This window comes from Chiloscyllium punctatum, chromosome 46, assembly GCF_047496795.1.
Source record: "Chiloscyllium punctatum isolate Juve2018m chromosome 46, sChiPun1.3, whole genome shotgun sequence".
Taxonomy (NCBI): domain Eukaryota; kingdom Metazoa; phylum Chordata; class Chondrichthyes; order Orectolobiformes; family Hemiscylliidae; genus Chiloscyllium; species Chiloscyllium punctatum.
Window position 1 is genome coordinate 63,475,605 of NC_092784.1, and position 26,870 is coordinate 63,502,474.

The 26,870-nt window shown below is 41.0% G+C and overlaps 1 protein-coding gene across 1 annotated transcript in view; it reads right to left on the minus strand.

Moving 5' to 3' along the window:
- LOC140468227 (3',5'-cyclic-AMP phosphodiesterase 4B-like) overlaps positions 1-26,870 on the minus strand; it is a 666,103-nt gene that overhangs the window by 553,202 nt on the left and 86,031 nt on the right. Inside the window, exon 4 of the mRNA XM_072564484.1 lies at positions 19,311-19,543. Within this exon, the coding sequence (XP_072420585.1) occupies positions 19,311-19,543 (233 nt within the window). The remainder of the gene's footprint in view (positions 1-19,310; positions 19,544-26,870) is intronic.

Sequence of the window (26,870 nt, forward strand, 5' to 3'; positions counted from 1 at the left end):
CTTTCCTCCAGCTGTAACTCTTGTATGGAATGAGTTGCCAGAGGAAATGGTGGAGGCTAGTACAATTACAACATTTAAAGGAATCTGGATGGGTATATGAATAGGAAGGATTTAGATGCAAATGGGCCAAATGCTGGTAAATGGAGCTAGATTAATTTTGGATATCTAATTGGCATGGACGAGTTGGACCGAAGGATCTGTTTCCATGCTGTATATCTCTATGACTCTAAGTAGTTTTGTCTAATGTCATTTGGAAATACAAATATATTTCATGCCATATGAGTCTATGACTCCATCTACTGGTTCCTCTTTACCTACCCTACTTGTGACCTCCTTAAACAACTGTGATACATTTGTCAAACATGATTTATCTTTCATGAAACCATGCTGATTCTGCCTAACCATATTATGTATTTCTAATTACTCTGCCAATATGTCCTTTACAAGATACTGTAACACTTTCCCAATGACAGAAGTTAAGCTAACTGACTTATAAACCTGTTGTTTGGTCTCCCTTCCTTTTTGTTATTACGTTGGCAGTTTCCCAAATCTAAGGATCTTTGAAAGATTACTACCAATGCATTCAATATCCCTGTAGCTACTTTCCTTTAAAATCTTCAGACGTAGCCTATAAAATGATCAGTCTTGAGGCCCATTAGTTTACCTAGTACATTTTCTCTAGAGATAATTACTGTGCTTATTTCCTCCAACACCAGGACGCCTTGATTAGTTAGTATTTTTTTTTTGAATGGTATTAATGTCCTTTGCCATGAAGACTGATGCAAAATACTTATTCAACATCTCTGCCATTTCCTGGGTCCACTTATTTACTATTCTAGCCTTGTTCTACAACTGGCTCACACTCACTTTGGTCTCTTTTTTTCCTTTTTATATATTTAAAGACGCTCTTACTATGTGTTTTTACATTAGTCACTAAGTGCCCTGATAGTTTATTTTCTCTTTTTTTTTGGTCATTTCCTGTTGGCTTTTAAATCCCTCACATTCTTCTGATTTACCACTAATTTTTGGTACATTTTTACTATTCTTGTCTCAATTTGATACTATCTTTAACTTCCATGGTCGATTTATCCCCTTCCTAGAATCTGTCTTCCTTTCTGGGATATATCTTTGTGACAAGTCATGAACTAGTTTTGTAACCATCTGCCATTGTCCTTCAATTGTCTTTTCTGTTAAACTCCTTTCCACAACAGCCAACTCAGTCCTGTAATTACTCTTATAAAAGTTTAACTCAGGTGTTTCCTATTCCATGGTGCTCACCATCAAACTGAATGCTATATTTTACCATGTTATGATCACTGTTCCCCGGGGATCTCTCTCTCCTGCCTAAATACGCATTTCCAGATCCAAAATGGTCTGAATTCCTCGTTGGATCCACAAGTTATTGTTCTAAGAAACTGTCTCAAATACTCACTATGAATTCTTTGTCATAGCTACCTTTACCAATTTGATTTTCTCAAATCTACATAAAGATTAAAATCACCTATGATTTTAATGCCTTTTTTACAATGCCCATGCTATTTTCTCAATTATTTTCTGTCCTACAGAATACCCAATGCTTGGGCATTTAAAGGTTACTCCAACCCATGTCTTCTTGCCCTTGTCATTTCTACCTGTACCCATTTGGATTTTACATCATCTCATTCAAGATCATTTCCTGCCAATTTACTTATTCCATCTTGTACTAACAATTTCATCTTCATCTCTTCCTGCCTGACATTTTGGAAAATCACATAATCTTCAATATTTAGTTCCCAAGTTAATTCATTTATTTTATTCTAAATACTATACATACTTAAGTAAAGAGTCATTCATTTAGCTTTTTTTAAACCATTCTTTCTCCCTTTGCACCTATTTGCAATGCACTTGGTCTCTTCTTGTCCCTCTCTGAGTATCATTTTCAAAATAGTTCCCTGCAATGGCACCCCATATCTTTAATCTTTGTAAGCTTATGCATCCCCATGCCCCTCTCTAATTAGTTTGAAGCCCTCTCTCCAATCCTAGTTATTTGATTCGCCCAGATACTGATCCCAGCATGGTTCAAGTGAAGCCCATCCAATGGAACAGCTTACTTCTTCACCAATACTGCTGCCAGGGCTCCATGAAATGGAAATAATCCCTCCCAAAACAATATTTAAGCCATATATTTACTTTCTTAATATTATTTAACATGAATCAGTCTGGCCATGGCTCAGATAGCAATCCTGAGATTGTTACTTTGGTGATTTAACTCTGTTTAGGTTAACACTGTGCAGAATCCTTCAACAAATGCTCCTTTCCAGTCCTGTCAATGTCATTAATAGCAATGTGAATGATGACAACTGGATCCCTCCACTAAGGAAATGTCCTTAACCTGGGCATCAGAGAACACTGCCTTCAGGACTAATGGCTGCAGAGAATACTATCTATCCCCCTAATAATACTATCCTCTAACAGTACCACGAATATAAACAATCCCAACCCCAACTCTCTTCTCCCGCTCACCTCCACCACCCCCCACCCCCCACCTCCGCCACCACCACCACTTGAAATGTTCCCTGTACCAAGGTGCCATGATCAATTTGCTACATCCTCCCTACTCTCATCTACACAACTGCATCTCTTAAATGTTGAACAATTGCAGGGACAAAGGCTTCTCTAGGGCTGTGCTTTGAGTCCTTGTGCCTAGCTCATCTACAATCATACCTCCCTGTCCTTGAATACAGACCACGTCTGAATTGCCTAACCAAGGGGTGTGTCTACCTCCTGGAGTAAAGTGTCCAGGTAAATTACCCCCTGCCTGGTGCAGCACAGCATCTGTAGTTCAGACTCCAGCTCTTTAACTTGGATCCAAAGTTGGTTAACCTGGAAACATTTATTACAAATGAGTTTGCTGTGGATCACCTTGGTGTCCAGCAATTCCTACACACTGCAGTTGCAACATATTACTAACCTGCCATCTTTATCATATTTTATTTAAGTAAGTATTAAATCATTCTAGTATCCCTGCTCTTTATACTTGGACTATTCTCCTACTCAGCACTTTACTGACTCTAAATAGCACTTTGAACAATGGCCATAATTCAATTGGAATCTTGGTCACTTGACCTTTAAATAGTTGATCACAGCTCTCTAACAATTTCACGTTTACAGAGAGTAAAGCAGGAATATTTATACTTAAAACTTATCGATAGCTATCAATGACTATCCCTAGAGGTTAGTCATGCATTAGACCGGTACACTTAATTCTGTTCTGTGTTATTATATCAGAGGTTTATCACATTGACCTCCCAAAACCTGGTGCCATATACATTATCTCATAATCTCGTCTTTGTTGGGGGCTCAAAGAATTTTGTGGCTCATCTTTAATTGGGCTCAGTCACTATCCCAGAATTCCTGTGGAGCCAGCCTGACCAAGCTCTGTTGAGGTCTACCAAGGTTAAAGAATTTATGTGGACTCAGCCTACATCAAGTCCTGCTGAGGTTAGCAATGTTTTGACCTTTAGGCAAAAGTGAGGACTGCAAATGCTAGAGATCAGAGTCAAGATTAGAGTGGTGCTGGAAAAGCACAGCAGGTCAGGCAGCATCCGAGGAGCAGGAAAATTGACATTTCAGGCAAAAGCCCTTCATCCGGAATGACCTTTGTTATAGTCTTAACTTGTGTTGTCTCAGGCAGCTCTGGGGTCATACAAAGGACAGCCTATGTGTATGTTACAACTAGGGGTTGGCCAGTTTTCCCATCATGCAACTATCTTTTCACATAATTCCACAGGGTGGTATGCAAAATCAGAGACAAAGTTCCTCAGAATAGAAAGAGGCATCAGGCCCTCAAAAAGGTTTGTATGTATTAAAGAGGGATATGCTCTCCTAGGTGTAAAATTCTAAATTGCTGTAAACATGAATACATCAACTGGGAAACAGATACACAAGTAAACAAAGATCTCTAAATAAACTGTTAACACAATTATCCCCTGTTGCTTCAGTGGGTAAACACACTACCCAATTTTCTATTGAATAATGCAGGTTGGAAAGTTCTGTATTTAACTCCTAATCTTTGTACATTTAATTGGTCTCAGTCGGAGATAGTAACAGTTACAATGGACTTCATTGCATCTCCATCAAGGAATTATGACTCTCCCACTGATTGTACACAAAATGATGACTTGGTTTTCTGTGGATGTTGAATGACGCCAACTTAAGATCTGGCTGTGATGCCGCACATAGCCAAGTACACTGATTCACAGATTTAAAATCGGATTTTCTGGGATTCCAAGAAATTCTCAAATATCCACCTCTCTCCCAATGGACTTCTTCTCAGGTTGTTTTGCTATAATCCTCATTTCGTCAGCGCAAGTTGGGTATAACAATTGGCAATTGATAAATTGTGCACATTATTTGTATAATGCAAACTTACTGCTGAATGGGTATAGCGATTTTCCTATTAGCGATCTCCTACAGTGCGATTTTCCATAATGCGATTTTCTATAGCTCAAGGTTGAAGGGGAACACAACTGTCGCGTTATAGCAGAAAGACCTGCATTCACTTTCACATAATCTGTTTTGTCTGTTTTTTTTCATTCATTCATTCATAGGATGGGGGCATCACTGGCTAGGCTAACATTTATTGCTCTTGCCTAATTGCCGAGAGGGCAATTAAGAGTCAAATACATTTCATGTAAGCCAAACCAAGTAAGGACAGCCATTTCCTTCCCTAAAGAACAGGAGGGAACCAAATGAAATTTTCCTGATAATTGACTTTTAGTTAGACTTTTAATTCCATTTTTTAAACTGAATTCAAATTCCACCATCTGTCATAGCAGGACTTGAACTTGGGTCCACTAGATTAATATTACAGTGATTAGTATGTAATCACTATATCCTTGGCCATTGCCTGCCACTGCTAAAACTCTGCCAGACTCTTCCAGCGTAAACTAATAAAATGGTTTCTGCTGTGTACGTACTGTCATAATCACGGACTATAACACCTTATCACCTATGGATGTATCAAATTTAAATTACATGTTTATTTATATAAACTCGTCTAACCAAAGATTGACTGTAGATGTGAATTCAATAGCTGTATGGAGAGAGAGACTGGAATGTCATACCTCAGAAGGTGTCAAAGAAGCTTTGAATGGAGAAAATGCATACAAACTGAACTTGTAATCTCCTGTAAGCATCTCAAACTGGAGTACAATAGTAAATTATTTAAAATGCAGCAATTTGGGTGAGAGATATATTTGTATTTTTTCCCCTTTCAAGAATAGAAAGGGACAGTCTTTAAAGTGAACTTAACCCTGGTTTGTATGTCTTAGTGACTTGAAATCCTAGCATGTAGACTAGTGTGCTCTGAGAACAGTCATTTAGAACATAGAACATAGAAGAATACAGCGCAGTACAGGCCCTTTGGCCCTCGATGTTGCGCCGATCAAAGCCCACCTAACCTACACTAACCCACTATCCTCCATATACCTATCCAATGCCCGCTTAAATACCCATAAAGAGGGAGAGTCCACCACTGCTACTGGCAGGGCATTCCATGAACTTACGACTCGCTGAGTGAAGAACCTACCCCTAACATCAGTCCTATATCTACCCCCCCCCTTAATTTAAAGCTATGCCCCCTTGTAATAGCTGACTCCATACGTGGAAAAAGGTTCTCACTGTCAACCCTATCTAACCCCCTAATCATCTTGTACACCTCTATCAAGTCACCCCTAAACCTTCTTTTCTCCAATGAAAACAACCCCAAGTGCCTCAGCCTTTCCTCATAGGATCTTCCTACCATACCAGGCAACATCCTGGTAATCCTCCTCTGCACCCGTTCCAGTGCCTCCACATCCTTCCTATAGTATGGCGACCAAAACTGCACACAATATTCCAGATGCGGCCGCACCAGAGTCTTATACAACTGCAGCATGACCTCAGGACTCCGGAACTCAATTCCTCTACCAATAAAAGCCAGTACGCCATAAGCCTTCTTCACTGCACTATTTACCTGGGTGGCAACTTTCAGAGATCTGTGTACATGGACACCAAGATCCCTCTGCTCTTCCACACTACCAAGTATCCGACCATTAGCCCAGTACCCCATCTTTTTGTTACTCTTACCAAAGTGAATCACTTCACACTTACCTACATTGAACTCCATTTGCCACCTGTCTGCCCAGCTCTGCAGCTTCTCTATATCCCGCTGTAACCTGCCACATCCTTCCTCACTGTCTACAACTCCTCCGACTTTCGTATCATCCGCAAACTTGCTCACCCAACCTTCTAACCCTTCCTCGAGGTCATTTATAAAAATGACAAACAGCAATGGTCCCAAAACAGATCCTTGCGGAACACCGCTAGTGACGGCACTCCAAGATGAACCTTTGCCATCAACTACTACCCTCTGTCTTCTTCCAGCCAGCCAATTCCTAATCCAAACCTCCAACTCACCCTCAATGCCATATCTCTGTATTTAAACACTCATGCACTGCAAGTAGAAAATGAAAAACATAGCTCTCCTAATCAATGTGTTGCCAGTTAGCCGCAGCCAAAAGGAATCAGGACAGGAGTTTTAGTTAACCTACAAAGACAAGAAACTCAGTCTACTACCATCAATGCCACTGGTAACATCTACTCGAATGGCAGGAATGTTCCGCTCTTCGCGAACAACTCAAGAGGCTAATCTGGACATGTCTTCATTTTTAAAACTTTTATCTTTTTGAATTCACCTTTTATTTTTAATTGGTGTGTGTTATGTTACTATTTTGATTGTCCTGCTCCTCGGATGCTGCCTGACCCGCTGTGTTTTGCCAGCACCACACTCTCGACTCTGATCTTCAGCATCTGCAGTCCTCACCTTCTCCTACTATTTCTCTCATGTTTGGTAATTAATAAGTTCACTTTATTGTTAATTCACAAATACCTGCTTAAAATGTTCCTTTTCAACATAATTTCTTTTGGGTTGAGGAGAAAAGTATTCAGAAGTAGAGGGGTCAAATTAAAATTAACCACGTTGCAAACAACCAAGGGGATTGGAGAATAACAAAGGAGAGCTAATTCAGTCCTCCTAATCTAGGAACTTATTGGTTTGAGTTATCCTGTCTGAAACCCAATTGAGTAACTTTGCCCAGGTTCTGGTCATAATAATATTGTTTTCCTTTGTTCACTACAGTCCATGTGCTGTAGGTATTCACAATGCCATCAGGAAGGAAATTCCAGGATTTTGACCCAGTGACACTGAAGGAAGTTCTGAATATCTCACAAAACTTGTGATAGCGACCGGACTCTACATCATCCAAAATGAGGCAATATCATATTGGAAAATCCTGATTATAAATTAGTAATTATTCTCAACTCCAGGATACTTATACAAGGATTTCTTCACCTGCTTCATCAATGACCTTCCCTCCATCATAATTTCAATGAGGATGTTTGCTGATGCACAATGTTCAAAACCATTCGTGATTCCTCAGTCCAAGTCACACTCAGCAAGACCTAGACAACATTCAGGTTTAGACTTACAAGTAGCAAGTAACATTCATGCCACACAAATGTTAATAAATGATCATCTCAAAGGCAGAATCTAACTATTACAATTAACATCACTGAATCACCTACTACAATGTCCAGAGGGTTTCCATTGACCAGAAATTGTTTGGACCAGCCATATACAAATTACGGCTACCAAGAACAGACCAAAAGCAAGAAATCCTGTAGCAAGTAACTCACCTGCTGATTTCCTGTGTCCACCATTTATATTGGTACAAATCAGAAATCTGTGGAATATTCTTTGTTTGAGTGCAGTGCTAACATTACTCAAGGAGCTCATTACCATCTAGGATGAATTAGCCAGTTTGAATGCACCTCATCAAATTTAAACATTCTCACCCTCCACCATTGATACACACTGGAAGCTATGTTTACCAGTTACATGTGTATACAAGACATTCTGCAGCAACTCATCAGGGCTTCTTCCAGAGCACCTTCCAAACTCACAATCTCTACTATCTGGAAGGGTAAGGGCCGCAGCTATATGGCAACACCAACACCTGCAAGTTACCTCCAAGCCACTCACTATTCTGATATTGTCACTAATTTACTGTCACAAAATCCTGGGACTCTTTTCCTAACATCATTGTGTGTATCCCTACCCCTCACGAACTCCAGGTAGCAGCTAATCAACACCTTCTCAAGGGCAATTAGGATCAGACAATAAATGCTTGCCTGGCTAGCCATGCCCAAATCCTGTGGAAAAATAAAAATGGTAGCGGCAGCCAGTTGCAACACACATTTCAAACCTACAGAACAACAAAAACTGCACTCTGCTTGAACTTAAATTTAAATTATATATTTTCATATCAGCAGAATTACAATATTTGGAACTGTACCACCACAACAGCAATTATGGATCATTGTGCTTTGATTAAAAACCAAATGAAGAGATGCAGGACTGAGCTGGTGTGTTTAGTAACACTGCTGAATGGTTCTCTCTGCCCTTAGCTGCCAGCCACAAATCAGCCTCTATCTCTCTCTTTGTCTTTCAGAATCATAGAACTTAACCTGACGGATTAATAGTTGAAAACAACATTTTACATAAACATTGTGCATTGAATTTCAACAGCAACAAAGCACATTTCTAAACATTAAAGCAGTAAATTATTCAAATCCATTCACACAAAATAAATTGAACACCCAAGACCTTACTCAAGTAGGATTTTGTAAAAATGAAAATAACATATTTTTCTATTTGATACAAGATCCTTGTACAAATATAACTTGATCATAATGAACCTAACCCAGACTGCATTCACTCTCACTCCTCAAAAACATGAAAATCCACAAAGATACAAGCAGTCTCTCTCCCTCACACACACACACACACTGACAGGATCGACGTTAAATAACATCAATAATTTTCAGAGGATGTTGAATAAGTAGAATTACATGGAATGTTCATCAATTTTTGATGGTGTTATCATGTTATATATTTTATTTTAAAAATGCTATTCTGAGCTTTTAAAAATACATACAACAATTTAATAGCTGCCCCCTAGGAAACACATGACTTCCCATTGCTAGTGTGATCTGGTATCTCATTAGCAACTGAAAAGGAAGCTATTCAGAATTTGATTCACAATTGGACAACACAATGGCCCCTTACTGGTGTGAGAATTCAAAGCTTCCGAGACAAAGTGGAAACTGGAAGGAACCCCCACACCCCTCAAACCTCCAACAAGAAATTCCAGCATAGCTGACTTTACTGTACAGAACAATGATTCATCAAAAGGTAACAAAGAAACCATCCTGCATTTGAGGTTGATCTGTTGAGGATATTCTGAGGATACAAATGTCACAGAACACCAAGAAGAACACTGAGAGTTAGCATCAGAGAGAGATGATTCTCAACAAAGAGACCAATAAATTGGATAGATGAGTCAAATCAAAATAAGTTACTTTGGAAACGTTTGGAGTTTATTCTGAGATGCTATATAGGGACCAGCTATGTCATCAAGTTAGTTAAAGGTAAAGTCATCATAGTACCGTAGGGCTGCTGTCTCATTAGAGAAACTGATGGTGGTTCAACCTGAGGTCACCTCACCTCAAGTGAGGGGAGAGGATGAGAAGATGGGACCTTTGTGACACCAGCCAGTGTGGGAACTGAAGCTGTGCAATTGGCATCACTCTGCATCACAAACCAGTTGTCTAGCCATCTGAGCTAACTCATCATGCAGAGCTACAAAAAGGTGCCATCTATTTTAAATGTTCAAAATATTTTGATCAAATGGATATAAACAAACTCATTATCCGAAAGGACTCTACAATGGGCAATGTCACCAAAAATCCTTTGCATTCTCAAGAGTATAATCATAAGTTTCCAAAATGTTGAAACTATCTCCTTTACCAAGAGCAGAGAACAGCATCAGATTTCAGACTGTAATCTAGGGCTGTCTGAAAGATAAAGAATCCTCAAAAATGATTTCTGGAAAGATTTTTGTATTCACTTGAAAACTAAATTGATTCCCAATCTGTAAGCATCATCTTGCTGCATCATCAACAATTTGGAAGAAATTCTGCAACTCCTTTCTTCAGCCATCTAGGCTCGAACTGAACCTCACCTCCTGAGTGAAGGAACCAATACTGGACTCTTATATTCACATAAATTGACAATAACACCTCTGGTTTTAATATTCATAGATGTTAAAGTTTCTCCACAGATGCTGCCAGACCTGCTGAGTTTCTCCAGCAATTTCTGTTTTTGTTTCAGATCTCCAGCATCTGCAATTCTTTACTGATATTGATATGAAGCTCTTTCCTCTCAAACTCTGGGTTTCAATACATGATTAAATCATTTGTCTGAATTAAACCCTAGGGGAGTTTGCTACATCTCACTTTTAAATGTGACTTCATAAAATGGGCTTGTGAAACATGTCACAGCCTTTTCAAAATTAAACAACTCTGTTTATGGACAGAAAGTGACAGGAATAAAAGGAGTTCAGTCTGTCTCTTTCCTCTGCCTTTAACAATATTAAGTCTTCATAGAAAGGCAATGTTAAACTGAAAGAAAAGGCAGAATATTTTGAAGGTTGATTAGTCAGTTAAAATGGGTACACATTCAAACAAGATCAAAAGCTAGTTTTGATGTGTCAGAATTTAGTGATTTGATGGAACAGCTCAAAGTAGAGAGTATTTATGGAATAAAAATTAAATCTGGACAAATGCTTAAATTACCATCCTTAGCTGACTCAAAGATCAGCCGTTATATTTAATGATGCTTTACTGGATAATCATCCTGATGGGTATGCCGTTACATCTGATTTTATTGTATTTCTCATGGATGAGAATGGCAGAGGCTGGACTTTAGTTTGAGAAGCCAAGAAAACAAAACTAGTTCATAAAACTACTCCACCTGCTGAAACACCATTTCTTGTGGAAACAGCAGTTATGGAATTCTATTTAACAAGTATCTTAAGCGACAGCTATACAATGGATTTACTGAAGGTAATATAAGCATCGACTGTGATGTAGACATGCATTCATTGTGCAATATTGCACACCATGAAAAATGTGAATTAAAAGTTATGGGCTGCCTTAACGTATAAACTGGACAGAAAGGAAATCTCTAAAAATAAATTGGTAAATTTAAGCCACCAATTGTTGGGTTGTTTTATAAAAGGTACATGTACAATGAGTTGTTAGGGCTTCGAGATGAGGGCTGTCTCACAATGCACATAAAGAATACAGATGTTTTTATTTTTAACTAAAATATTATGAAAATAATGTGCAATATGTTTGGGTGATGGAATTTCCTGCCACATTACAAAAAATATCAATGTTGACAGCCTCACAGTCATCTGCATCCAACTCAAGAGAAAGACCTGCCTCCAGAAGCTGCCTGCCAATCTGATTGACCAACATTTCTGAAGGCTCATCAGATTGTAAGTGCCAGGGGCTTAGAAAAAAGGTAAATCTAAGAATCAGATGGTGGAGGCATGGTGGAGAAACTATGCAGAAGGCTCCACAGAAGTAGCCAATACCTGCCCATTTCAGGGTCTACATTAAGGTGAGGGCAGTCAAACCACCCTAGACCAAGCCCAATTTCTGACAGATCAGGGGCGGGCATGGATCCACCTACCTGCAAAACCATCAGCGGGAGCCTGCAAACTTTACTCACATGGACAACGTTTGTGCCATTTAAAAAAGATAAGGAATCTATTATAGTGTGTCAGTTAGTGTTAATTATATTCAGAAGCTGGATATTAATTAGAGATGTGCAAATGCATTTGTAATATATGTATGTATATGCATGTATTTGTAATAAAAGCTTAGAAGTGAACAAAGACTAGCTTCACTGCACAACTATCTGGGTTTCAATACAAGTAATTGAATCACAAATATTTCACCATCAGTAGAAGAGCCCAGCACATTAGTGCAAAAGAAAAGGCTTAAGCATCTGCCACCATCTTCAGCAAGAAGAGCTGAGCGGATGATCCATCTTGGCCTCCTCCAGAGGTCCCCCGATTAGAACATAGAACATAGAAGAATACAGCGCAGTACAGGCCCTTCGGCCCTCGATGTTGCGCCGATCAAAGCCCACCTAACCTACACTAACCCACTATCCTCCATATACCTATCCAATGCCCGCTTAAATACCCATAAAGAGGGAGAGTCCACCACTGCTACTGGCAGGGCATTCCATGAACTTACGACTCGCTGAGTGAAGAACCTACCCCTAACATCAGTCCTATATCTACCCCCCCTTAATTTAAAGCTATGCCCCCTTGTAATAGCTGACTCCATACGTGGAAAAAAGGTTCTCACTGTCAACCCTATCTAACCTCCTAATCATCTTGTACACCTCTATCAAGTCACCCCTAAACCTTCTTTTCTCCAATGAAAACAACCCCAAGTGCCTCAGCCTTTCCTCATAGGATCTTCCTACCATACCAGGCAACATCCTGGGAAACTTCCTCTGCACCCGTTCCAGTGCCTCCACATCCTTCCTATAGTATGGCGACCAAAACTGCACACAATATTCCAGATGCGGCCGCACCAGAGTCTTATACAACTGCAGCATGACCTCAGGACTCCGGAACTCAATTCCTCTACCAAGTGCCAGTCTTCAGCATATTCAATTAACCCACTGTGATATCAAGAAATGGCTGCAGGCACTAAACACTTCAAAGACTATGGGCCCTGACAACTTTCTGACAATAGTACTGAATGCTTGTGCTCCAGAACGAGCCATGCCCCTATTCAGGCTGCCTGAGTACAGCTGCAACATTGGCAAATATCTGATAATGTGGAAAATTGCATGTCCTCCAGACAAAATTCCAATCCAGTCAATTTCCACAAATCAGCCTCTTCTTAGGCATCAAGAAAGAGATGGAGAGGTTCTCTGATTGTGCTAGCTCCATCCACTTACACTGCAATAATTACGTGCCCATTTTGGTTCCATAAGGGCTACTCTGCTCTTGACCTCATTACAACCTTGGTCCAGAGATAGTCAAGAAAGCCAACCTCAAAAAACGTGAGAGAGATTGCCCTTGACATCAAGAATGCATTTGATTGAATGTGGCATTGAGGAACCTTAGTAAAACTGGAGTCAATTGTGATCAAGGTGAAAGCTCTCCACTGGTTGGAATCATATGTGGTAAAAAGGAGAACAGTTGTGATTGTTGGAGGTCAGTTATCTGTGCTCCAAAACATCACTGCAGAGGTTATTCAGGGTAGTGTTCCAAGCCCAACTATCTTGGTGCATCAATGATCTTCCCTTCATCATAAGTTAGAAGTGGGGATATTCTCTCCATATGCAGCAAGATCTGGATATTATTCAGGCTTGGGTTAAATTTGCACCACACAAGTGCCAGCAATGACTATATTGTAAAAGACAGTAGTTAACCTTCTTGCATTGACATTCAATGACATTACCAATGTATGCCCTAACAATCAAAATTCTACCATTTGCCATTGACTAGAGACTGAACTGGACCAACTATTGAAGTCCTGTGGCGACAAAACCAGGCCAGAGCCTTACAATCCTGCAGCGTATAACTCAGTACTTAACTCCCCAATGCCTGTCCACCAAGTCCTGAAGAAGGGCTGATGCCCGAAACGTCGATTCTCCTGTTCCTTGGATGCTGCCTGACCTGCTGCGCTTTTCCAGCAACACATTTTCAGCTCTGATCTCCAGCATCTGCAGTCCTCACTTTCTCCTACAAGGCACAAGTCAGGAGTGTGATAGAATAATCCTGACTTGCCTCAATGAGTGCAGCTCTGAAGACTCAAGAAGTTCAACACCATTTCGAACAAAGCAGCTGACTTGATTGGTGCCCCATCCACAACCTTAAATATTCACTCCATCCACTACTGACAGTGGAAGCATTATATACATTACGTAAATTATGCAAGATGTAATGCAGCATTTCACCAAGGCTCCTTCAAATATATCTTCCAAACCCACAACCTCTGCTACCAAGAAGGACAAGGCAACAAATGCTCCCTTAAACTTCCCTTCTCAAGCCACACTTGACTTGGAACTATAAATGCTGTTCCTTCACGACTGCTTACTCAAAATACAGGAACCTCTTCCTGAACAGCACTGCCGAAGTCCCTGCAACACGTGGACTGCAGCACATCAATGGGTACCTCATCACCATCTTCTCTTAGGTCAGTTAGGAATGAGCAACAGATAGTGGCCTAGCCAGAAACACTGACATGCCATTAAAGAATATTTCAAAACAGTTTTAAAACCCTCAAGCAGCCTGTCTGAAGCATTAAATAAAAACCGACAGAGCTGTGGATGCTGTGAAACAAAAACAGAAGTTGCTGGAAAAGCTCAGCAGGTCTGGCAGCATCTGTGAACAGAAAGCAAAGCTAATGTTTCAGGTCCGGTGACCCTTCCTCAATTCTCTTCACAGATGCTGCCAGACCTGCTGTGCTTTTCCAGCAACTTCTGTTTTAGTTTCTAACTGAAGCATTACCCAGAGCGTTACACACACTACGACAAACAATTTATACTTTTTGAATTAATTGCTGCTGTTGGGTCCCAATAGAAACATTTCAATGAATCCCATTAAATATAAGGAAATAAATGCCACAATTGTGCTATTTTTCCCTAGTTCTGTCATCTCCCTATGGGAGATTAGATCCACCGTACCACTCTAATTTCACCTTAAGCTGTTATTCTAGTGATGCTGCAGTTTTATCACCAAAGTGGTGCAGCACAGGAGGCCATTTCACCTGTTTCGCCTTTGCTGGCTCCCTAAAGGAGAAACTTACTTTGTGCCACCCCTCTGCCTCCTCCCAGCAATCCCTTCACTTCCTTCTTTTTCAGATAACAATCCAATTCTCTCTTGAATGGTTCAATTGCCTCTATGTCTTAGTCGTAATGTTTTAAATGTTAAACACTCTTCCATGAGAAAGATTGTCCTCACGTTGTTATTGTGCTTTTGCCAAGTAACTTAGATCCCCACCTCCTTGTTCTCAACCCTTCCACTGATGTGAACAGTTTTTTCTATCTACAATGTACAGACCCCTCACCTCTCTATCAAATCTCCTCTCAACTCATTCTTCTCCAAGGAAGACTGTCCCAACTTTTCAAATCTATCCAAGTAACTTGAATTCCTTATCCTTGGGTCCATTCTGTTCACTCACATAGCTGGCTGCATTCTTCTTTGTTTCTTTTTGTTTTGTTTCTTTATTTCTCTTTTTTATCAAAGTTCACCTTTACTTCTCTTCTGCGGTTGTGGTGGTGGAAGGCAGTTGCAAGGGCCCACTGTGGCAGTGGTAGTGTGGTGGATCCGATGTCTATTCCTCATGTCAATAGTAGCCATTAGTGGGTCTGGTCTGTTCCTCCTGGCGGTAGTTTCAGTGATGGTTATAGCGGTGATAGCATGGTGGTCCTGGTTTGTTCCCAGTGGCTATGGTAGCAATGTGGCAGCTTCAGGTAACAAGTGAAGGGGTGACGGCTTCAGCATCAGTAACTTGAAGGCTCCACTCTGTCCTTCCTGGCTATGGCAATGTTATAGTGGCTTTGGTGTTGGCTTTGGCAGTGGTAGTGTAGTGGGTCCAGTCCGGAAATCTTTGCTTTGGCAGCCTCAGGGTGGGGTTGGCGGAGGCATAGCCACTGTATAAACCCAGAATGCCGTGGAGGGAAAAACTGATGAATTTTGTCTTAACTTTGTCTCAGTTATTTCTCTCTATAATTACTGTAATTAAAATGGCACTGAATTGTGGCCACTTATGCACATCTCACTGTATTTTCATAAACACAAGTGACAGTACATTGCTATTCTATTTTGTATTCCTTTTGTAAAGACTTCGCATCATTAATAAAATGTGGCACCCACAAATGATCACATTAATCCAGTTGATGCCGAACCAGTGCTCTATACATGTTTAACATAACTCCCTTGGTTTTATACTCTATGCCCCTGTTAATAAAGCCTTGGATGCTAAACACATTATTAACTCCACCTGCCTTGTCACCTTGAATGTTTGTGCGCACGTTCACTAGTTCCTTCGACTCATGCACCTCCTTTAGATTAGCAACCTTTGTTCCTTTGTTTTATATAGCTTTTCCATGTTACTCCTGTCAAAATTCAGCACTTCTTACTTTTCTGCCACTTTTCATCTGCCACTTTTCTACCCATTCCACCAAACCATTTGTGGAATGGGTAGAAAAGTGGATCCTTTAGTGCCTCTGCATAAAAGAGCAGGCAAAGTTGCAACAGTATCAGAGGGCCAAAGGATGACGGGGCTGCTCTCTCATTGGAAAGTGAGATACAACTGGTGGTATTTAACCCAAGGGTCACAACACCTCAGGTGAGGGGAGAGGTTCAGAAGGCAGGACATTCATGGCATGGGAATTGACCCACATGCTGGTATCACTATGCAATGCAAATTAGCTGTTCAGCCAAGTGAGCTAACTGAACCTACCCCCACCCCCAACTCTACCCTTAGGAGTACTATCATTGTGTCATAAGAGCCCTAATTATACTAGAGTGCCAACTGATGTTAGGGTTGTCACAATGAATAATTAATTCCAAGCAACTATTCACAACAATTAAAGCCTTTGTACTTAACATGGTGAACCAAAGCTCATCCAGCAGAAAACACTTTAAAGCCAATCATTCTGGAAGCAAAGTTGATGCTGTTGGAGCCAATTTCTTTCGGTCATTATGCAGCAATCAGGATGACCTCCTGATTTTGTTTTAGAAATGTTGATGTAACTCATTTTACTTGAGAAAGCTGAGGAGAATTCCCAATGCAGGATGAAAAGGTGAAAACAGTAAAAGACATAAGATCGATCAAAAAAAAAGGTGAGTAAGTTTAAATGTTGACTATTGGGGCAAGGAAAAACAAAAGGGGTGAGGAGACGGTAGTTACACAGTTTTGACACCCGGAGAAAGCGGTTTTGAGGAAAATTTGAGGATGTAAAATGTTAACTTTGATATGTGGCAGATGTAAAGGATATCGGGTGGAGAATTTTCAACAACTGGAAAGTTTAGAAATGCATTCGCAATCATTGTATTGGTGGAAAGAGGCAAGAAAAGCTGAGATAAAAGACTGATTTGGAAGGCTATAGGGAAGAGAAATATAACCTATGACAGAGAGTTTTCTGCCACTCGAGTCCACATTTTGAATAAACTTGATTCTGAAACAGAGGCATATTAGTAGCTCACTGCTGCCACATGGTGGTATTAGGGAAGACTGACAAAAAGCAGCAGTTGACCAGTTTACTGGGTGACACTCAATCCCGCTGGGTAAATCATCCAGATTATTCCATGGTATGAAGGCATTTTGTACCTTATCAGATTTTTCTTTACATCATTAATTCTATCTGGAACTTGTTCTCCATCCTAACCACTGTCACCCCACCACAGCCGCAAGCACAAGGTTTGGGGGTTAGTGGAGGCAAGCAGTACCAACATTCCTTCCAGTAGGAGTCACTGGATAATGATCAGCACAACAGTCAGGGTTTAATTTTCCCATTCCCTGTTGTCGCCCCACATTTCACCACCCTCTTGACTAAAATCAAGTAACGGTTCAAACCACTGTTGGAATTTGGAGCCACTGGGCTATCACCATACCGCCAGTGTCTGGAGCTGCAAGCTTTCCATTTGCTGCCTGAAATGATGTATTGAATAGAAAGCCATTATTGTGTACCTGCAGCACACTGGGTCAGGAAGTTGGAGCTGCAAATGAAAGTGGTGCCCCCATTCTTGCAGCTTATCCCTCACTGTCTTGCTGGCCATCTCATCAATGCCATCCCTGCCCCTCGACATCCCCCCACTCGCTATCCCCGCCCCCACACCATCCTGCAGCCCCCAACCTGCTACACCCCGAATAATCAAGGTTGACACTTCAGGCTGGTCCATCAGATAAGGAGATTGGTAAAGCATTGAGAGCTCTTTATCAGCATTCCTTGGGATCAACAGCAAGACAGATGCTTTCAGGGGCAAGAGGCTTTTACACAAAATAAAATTTAAGTAAGAAGCCATTAAACAAGTCCTGCTGGCATTGCCTGGGCAGTGAGGGGATCCCACCCAGTAGGTGCAATGACAAAAAACAGAAATCATCCCATTTCTGTTTCCACTAAAGATCCAATGCATAATCTCTCAAACTGTGAATCTAACATCAGATTCAACCTTACAAATTAAACATAATTAATAGCAACCATTTTAACTAAATTTTTTTGCAACTAATTTTTTAAAAGTAGAAGGTTTGTTCCAAATTTAATGTTTGCTAATGCACTGTCATCAGAATGGTCCCCTCCCATCCTGATATCAGTCAACAATCATTATCACCGTTTCTAAAACACTCCCACCTTGCTGTTTTTAAGAAGTGCCATTCATTCTAAACCCCACAGAAAATGGATTCTGTTCCTGAATCAGACTTTATTTGATTGATCACAAGAAGGATTCAACAGGCACAGTCTGCTTCTACTGAATATAGAGAATTCTGTCTTTTCCCAGTTTGGCCAGTATCCATAATGCTGTTCCCTTTGCAAGAAGGAGTTGAGTCTGATCTCATACATTCTTAAGTAGAATACAGAATAATCCAGTGCAGCATCTTCACATGACAGCCAGATGTTCTAAGGATACTCTTCATCCTGTTCCAAATTTGTCAGAGCTGCACTTCAAACATGACCAACTCCAAGGATCACACTCCAGTTAGATGGTTCCCTTGATTAACACCTTAAGTGTATTCTTCATCATACCCATGGGTCACCAGATTTCCAAAATTCAAAACCAGGATACATTAAAATGCCATGAGAATGTGGGGCTCCGTGATTAACATTTTGGACAACTGAGGATGTGAAGCTGAGGGAAGGACTTAAGAAGGTGAGGTATCATGTGGTGACATTTTCTGGAATCTGTCCAGCCAGACAGGCTAGTCCTATTCTGCAGATCATTTAAAAGATGTCATCAGCAATAGGGTTGATCGCTCAAAAAAGTTAGTTACAACTCCCTTGGGAACACTCAGGACGGTTATATTATGATGCATATTCATGGGAAGAAGAACCAAATATTGCTCAGATTTTTCCCAACCAAGCTCAGTTTAGATTTGACAAAAAGGAAAAAGGTGAAAACAAAGACATTTTTAGGAAACGGTCAGGACTCTGGAACAGCTATTGAAAAACTAAGACTATCTGTACAGAACACAGACATCTGATTATCCTGTGCTACTTTGATGTATGTGTTTAGTTACTTCATGGGAGCAAGATCTGAATGATAGATGTTGCCATTCCACTTGGCTCTTATGTGCTTGAGCCACTTGTTGTCTTGCAGTAATTTCAACTGTATGCATCTCACTCTTACCTGGCCTCCTCCTGATCTGCCTGTGTAATAGCTATGCGTGGAGGGATGAGTAGAGGCAGAGTGGTTGGCCTCTGGAATCTGTCTATCTCTGGTGATCTGGACCTTGTTCTCCACTGTGGTACCTGCAAGGTGCCAGAGAAGGTGCGGCGACCTCGGCGTGGATCCACTCCCAGCGTGCTGCTGGAGGTGTATGATCGACTGCACCGCCCAACATCCAAAGTCTCCTTATTTTTCTAAGAGAAAGAAAAGAATGAATCAAGCTTTGAATAGGTTCACCAACAACTGAGAATTTCTAAAAAAAAATGAGAGTTTCTGTCCATTTGCTAGCTTCAGCAGCTACTGTTAACAAAGTCCTTTCTATCTGCCACATTGCCTCAAAATATGCCAAGCAATTTTCACAGTACCTAGAAATATTGACACTTCTCAGACAGGTCATTTCTTTCCCTCTCCCCTATATCTGTGTAAAATTGCAGTTGAAAATTGAAACAACTCAATGCCTCTTTTCTTCAGACTAAAATCACAATCAACGTCCTCAGCAATTTATGTTGTAATTTTTAAATCTTTCACTTCTCCCTCTGCTGGATACATGTGCAGAGTTCACTGCATACAGCAGGAACATTGGTGTAATGGGATTCACCTGCTATAGGTGATGGACTGTTAGCCAAAGAGCAGAATAACCAACTTAGTTTTTAAAAACAAGCTACTTTAAAACTTAGCAACTCTACATGAACACTGTTACAGTTGTATGTTAAATTTTCTTACACATCCAAAATAGTCAAGTTGAAATGTCCTTGTAATATTTGTCCTTGTAATACTAATTTTAAGTATATTTTTAAGGATAAAGTATATTTTTGGGAACTATGTAGCAACTGCCTCTCCTGACTGTTAATATCCTATCACTGAGATAATTGGACTTCAACAAAGTACAAATGGCAGACTGAAAACCCAACCTTGCCTGAATCAGCAGAGCCATTTAAAAGGGGTAAATACAAAGTAAGTACTTAATGAATTACCTGAAATAGCATAATTAATCTGCTATGAGAGCAACTTTTGGAATTGACCCATATCTTAATTGTTTGATCCTAGTTACGTAGTGTAATGCTGTCCTTGAGAAGTGCAGATGATAAAAATTGTTGATACCGTAATCAGATAGAAAACTCTCCACTGAGGGGAACAGATCACAAAATTGATACAGACAAGAAAGGCCACTTAGCTTAACTTAATTCTATAGTTCCTTCATTGTTACACCCATCTTTCTTAAATGTCTCTGATAGTTGACATAAATTTAATAATAGGGAAACATTGCACTGTCAAATCATTTGGGGTAATTCCAAGGCTCTACTATCTTTTAAAGTGGTAGCATAAGATCACATTGAGAGAAAACCAGGTATAATTTTCCCACTAATAATTTTCTCACAGCATCTGTGGAGAGAGGAACAGAATTAATATTTTAGGTTTGTGACCTTTCATCAGAACCTGCAGGCAACTTATTGCTGAGCTTATCAGTATAATACAAAAATCCAAGAAACTAAGTCAATGTCTAAGTCTATCCTTCAATTGGTCATTTGCTATCCATTTGATTGAAAATTACGATTATTTTTGTAATTTTATTTTGTATTAATTTTGTCAAGATAAGGTGTGATATCCTTGGAGAATCTAAGACTCTCCACTTCAAGCTTTCTGTGTGAAAAATAAATCAGTTCCCATGTGGTTTGTTAACCTTCACATTGAACTATAACTGCATCCTGTCAGGTGACTAAAAACCAAGTCCATACTGACATATACAACAATCACGTGCAGCGTCCCTGATGTCAGCAGTTTGGAAGTTAGCAAACGTTACAGCTGTTCACTAAAAGAGGGAGAAAGAAAACTAGTATCTACAGACATCAGTCATTGGAAGAGTGTTGAATATATTATTATGAAAGTCTTAACAATGTGAATAGAAAAGGATAGTAAGGTTAGAAAAATACACCACATTTTCAGGAAAGAGAATGCCTGTTTGACAAATTTATTCGAGAGTTTGAGGGTGTACTGTAACTAATGTAGATAAAGGGGAATCAGTCGATGTAATTTATTTGGATTTCTAAAAGGCATCAATAAGGCACTTAAAAAAGTTAATGCACAAGATAAGGGCTCATAGAGTTGGGTAATATATTAGCATGGATACAGGATTGGTGAGTAAATCCCCCTTTACACTATCCCCATCAAACACTCTCAGGGTAGGTACAGCACAGGTTTAGATACATAATCATCATCAAACTCCCAAGACAGATACAGCAATGCGGTTAGGTACAGAATCATGTCCCTTCTAAATTACCCTATCAAATACTCCACTTCTCTGTCTGTTAGAGTCATTATGTTTTATTGTGTGCTGTGCTGTGCTCAGGAGAACAGGATTAGGGTTAGACAATATACTTTGCAAGGGTCTTTGTACATGGAAAACCAAGTAGGGAAGGGAGAAACTAATTCTTGTCAGTCTTCTCATGACTAACTAGGCTTTTAGTAAGAGAAGGTGAGCTGCTTTGTTTGACACCAAAGTGATTGGGATGGCAATGGGATGCTTAGAAGCAAACAACCCACTACAATTTTTCCCTGGGGTGATGGAGTCCAGAACTAGAGGGCATAGGTTTATGGTGAGAGGGGAAAGATATAAAAGAGACCTAAGGGGCAACGTTTTTACACAGAGGTTGGTACATGTATGGAATGAGCTGCCAAAGGATGTGGTGGAGGCTGATACAATTGCATTTAAAAGGCATTTGGATGGGTATATGAATAGGAAGGGTTTGGAGGGATATGGGCCGGGTGCTGGCAGGTGGGACTAGATTAAATTGAGATATCTGGTCGGCATGGATGGGTTGGACCGAAGGGTCTGTTTCCATGCTGCACATCTCTATGATTCTAACTGCTCTGACAATCCAAGTGAAGCAGATCTACAGTGAAATAACACAATAAAGGCTGGTATACTGCCTCCAAGTCATCCTTTACTTACACATGGAAAGTCCTTGACACTGGCCCAGCTCCCTCAAAGCCAGCTCTCAGAGTGAAGAGAACCTTCGACATTTTTCTTTATGTCTGTCAGGCAGGGCTCCCTGATTGGACCAAATTAACATCCCCAATCAGGGAAATCATATTCTATGGGGTCTACTTGGCTGACCTCATTACAATAACTATATGCCTCTCCCTCGAGTCCAAAAACATAAGTCAGTCCTTTCTCTTGTTGCATCTCCTGAAACGTTTTAGCACCAGGTCAGGTTCTTCCGAATCTACATCATATACGGGTGGCATGTAATGCACAGGAGCATACCTATTGCACCTGGAGCACCTCAGGAGATATTCACTCTTTGCTTCTTAAAGCACAAGATCTGATGTGTGCATCACAGATTCCAAAGTTTCTTCAACGCTTGACAGAGTGGGAGAACTCACGGGGTCCGACTATTTTCAAGGAGCAGGGAATGTTTTACTCCCATGCCTTTTGCAAGTTTACGGCTTTCATATGGTCCACGTGCTTGTTCGGGAACATCGTACTTACCCAAAGTTCATATGTCACTGGTCCTGACCTTGTGTTGACAAGCCTCTTACCTATGCACAGCCATTTTCATAACTCCTACACCAGACTTCATCCCCTGAAGTCTCTCTCGCTTGGCGGAGTCTGGTATCCAGCACAGGCATTCCTGATGCTATTTCACTCTCCCCTCCCCCCCCCCCCCCCCCCCCCCCCCCCCCCACCTCTCCCCCCAGGCCCGGAATCTTCTCCCCTTTAGCAACTCTGCTGGAGCTATCCTGTGGTTGCACAAGGAGTGGTCCTTTAATCAAATAGAAACTGGGGCATTTTGGGATCTTGCGATGGTGAAGGTTGTTTCTTCAGGCCCATGTTGAGAGTGTGTTATTGGGAAAGCACAGCAAGTCAGGCAGCATCTGAAGAGCAGAAAAATTGACTTTTTGGGTCAGAGCTCTTCATCAGGAATAAGGTTGAGAGATTCGGGGCGGGGGGAGGGGAGAGAGGTGGAGAGATAAATGGGAGAGGGTGGGGCTGGTGAAAAAGTAGCTGAGAATGCAATAAGTGGATGAAGGTGGGGATAAAGGTGATAGATCAGAGAGGAGGGTGGAGTGGGTAGGTGAGAAGGAAAAGGGAAGATTGACAGGTGGGACAGGTCATCAGGGCAGTGCTGAGCTGGAAGGTTGGAACTGGGGTAAGGTGGGAGGGGGAGGGAAGGGAGAGGAGAAATGAGGAAACTAGTAAAGTCTACATTGATGCCCTGGGGTTGAAGAGTTCTGAGGCAGAAGATAAGGCGTTCTTCCTCCAAGCGTCAGGTAGTGAGGGAGTGGCGATGGAGGCGGCCCAGGACCTGCATGTCCTTGGCAGAGTGGGAGGAGGAGTTGGAGTTTCTTCAAGCCTGCCTTCAAAGTTTGGACTGCTCTTTCTGCCAGGCCATTGGATGATGAATGGTATGGAGCTGTCCTGAGATGTCGAATCCCATTCGACTTTAGGAAATACTCAAGGTCCCTGCTCGTATACAATGGCCTGTTATCTGTGACCAACATTTCCAGAAGTCTGTGCATTGTAAAAGATGTGTATAGGTTTTCAAACATTGTTCCCATTTTTGACAAATGATCTCAATGCACGATAAACGTGGGTGTCTACAATATCTGAGAACATTTAGCCCATGAAAGGACCTGCATAGTCAACATGTAACTGAGTCCAGCATTTACCTAGCAATTCCCATGAATGTGGAGGAGCTGCTGGTTGTAATTTTTGTCCTTGTTGGAACTCTGGGTACTGCCCACCAACACGGCTATGTCTGCAACCAAGGCTGGCCACCAAACATAACATCTCGCAAACATCTTCCTTTTGGAGACCCCTGAATGGCTCTGGTAAATTCAGCCAGTATTTGGCAGCAACCTTTGCTCAGAACACTCTTGCTCCCCATAATAATATGCCGTCTTCTATGTAATCTGGTCTCTCTGGGTCCAAAAAGATTTCAGTTTTGATTGTGATGGTCCTTTGGTTTCCCCAACTGCCACTAACTGTTTTAGTTTTGCCGGGACCAGATCTTTCTGTGTCCAGGTCTACTATTGTCAGCTGTGACTGGAAGTGTGTCCAGAAAACTTAGAACCATTATGGATTATTCTAGTGGCGGTATCACCGGTGGTGTATGTGCCAGTGGGAGATGCTTCAATGCATCCACATTTGTTACTAGGCCTCCTGTACGGTGTTCCAACTTGTAATTATACACAGTTAGTATAAAAGTCCATCGCTGAATTCGATCTGAAGCTATTGGCTGCTCAGCCTTGTCCTCTTTAAGTAGACCAAGGGAGGGTTTGTGGTCTGTTATTATTAGAAATTTACATCTGTAAAGGTATTGGTGGAACCTCCTGACTTCAAATAAGACCACCAAACCTTCCTTCTCTATCTGGGCATATTTACTCTCTGCATTAGCCAAAGTCCTTGATGTTGGGCATTCCTTTTCATTGGACCACCCATAAGCTAAGCAAAAGTGAGGACTGCAGATGCTGGAGATTAGAATCGAGAGTGTGATGCTGGAAAAGCACATCAGGCCAGGCAGCATCCGAGGACCAGGAAAATTGACGTTTCTGGCAAAAGCCCTTCAACAGGAGGGCTGATGAAAGGCTTTTGCCCGCAATGTTGATTTTCCTGCTCCTTGGATGCTACCTGACCTGCTGTACATATCCAGCACCACACTCTCCACCCATGAGCTAATACCAGTCCAATGCTGTACAGGGAGGCATCGCATGTCAATACCTGATCTTGCTTGGGAGCACAATGTGCCAACATCTTCAAGAATGATAGCTGTTTCTTCACTTCCTTGGCTACACAACCATTTCCAAGGCTGACCTTTTTTTAAAGAGTTGGTGCAAAACTGTTAAGATGGAGGCCAGGTTATGTATGAACTTTCTGTAATAGTTTACCAGCCAAGGAAACACCTAAGCTTCTGTACAGATGTGGGAGCCAGAGAACCTTTGATCGGCCTCACTTTATCTTCCAATAGGTGTAACCTGGTCTCATCGACTCTGTAGCCCACTTGGGATGCCTGCAACACACATTCCTCCATCCTAAGATGTACATATACCTTGAAGAAACATCTAATGAATATGTCCAAGCTCCTTATTGGTCTTCACTGTTATTAGCATATCATCTAGATTTATGGAGAATAAAATATTCTCCATTGCCTGCTGAAACATTGCACAGGCTAATTGCCAGTCTGATATATTGGGATAAAATGTTATGGGTATTAATTGTAGTACATATCTGGGAATACTCATCTAACCACAATTGCAAGAGTGCATGGCTCATGTCCAACTTTGTGAAGGACAACCCCCATGCTACCTTTGCATATAAATTCTCCATGCGTAGGATTGGGTATTTATCCAGCTGCAAAAATCAGTTTCTATTTGAAGTCCCTAAAAAGGTGAACTGACCCATCAGGCTCCACAATTGGTATGACCGGTGCTGCCTACTCTGCTAAGTGGATTGGTTTGTTGATTCGTTTGCTTTCCAGCCTTCTGATTTCTGTCTTTACTTTTGCCCATAAAGCAGATGGCACTGGCCGGGCCTCACAGAATCATGGAATTGCTTCCTGGTCCACATGCAAGGTGGCCTTGGCTCCTTTGGTAGCCCCTACATCTTCCTAAAAGACTTTCAAGTATTTAATTAGGACTTCACTTAGGCAGCCATTTTATAATTGAAAAATGTTGAGCGAATCTAGGTGAATATTTCTCAAGTAATTTCGCTCCATCAAGCTTGGACTGGTAACTGAACCAGCTGCTTCTCAAAAGTGATCGAAACTGAAGTTGTATCCTTAATCTGTAGAGGTTCCCTAGTATAGGTTCTCAGTCTAGCTGAGGTCTTGTCAAACTTAAGATTGGAATTCAGAGCGAATTTTGTTGAAGACTAGTTCTGCAATCACTGATATGGCTGCGTCAGTATTGACCTTCATTCAAACTCGATGACTATTTAACCAGATATTTATTTTGATTGGTTTGGACAAGTAAAGATTCCCAAATAATGGCATGATGCCAGAAATGCTTATCCCAAACTCAAAGACGACTGTTGCGAGAGAGTTTCTTTGGGTACATGCTTTACTCTCATCGCCACTAAAATAACTTCACTGTGGCCAGTATCCCATCACCAAGTCACCTTTTATTTACACATGGAGAATCCTTGACATTGGTCCCGCTCCCTCAGAAACAACTCTCAAGAGTATCAGAATGTCTGACAATTCTCTTTTTATCTCTCAGCTAGGGTTCCTTGATTGGAACAGATTAACAGGCCCAATCAGAGAACAGATGTTCTATGAGGTCCACCTGGCTGACACTGTTACACTCATGGTATACAGCAACACATTATTGATGACTAAGGAGCTTGGTTTATTGTTGGGATCTGATGGGAAATACGTCATTGGCAGAAAGGATTCTGTCTAAAATTTGCCAGATAACCCTGCTCATTCTTTGGAAAAATTGACAAGTTGTGGAAAGGTGCTCTGTGGTGACCTGTGCAATTCCAATAATGTAAACTGTTGCAGCAGTTTTGTACATTGGCCT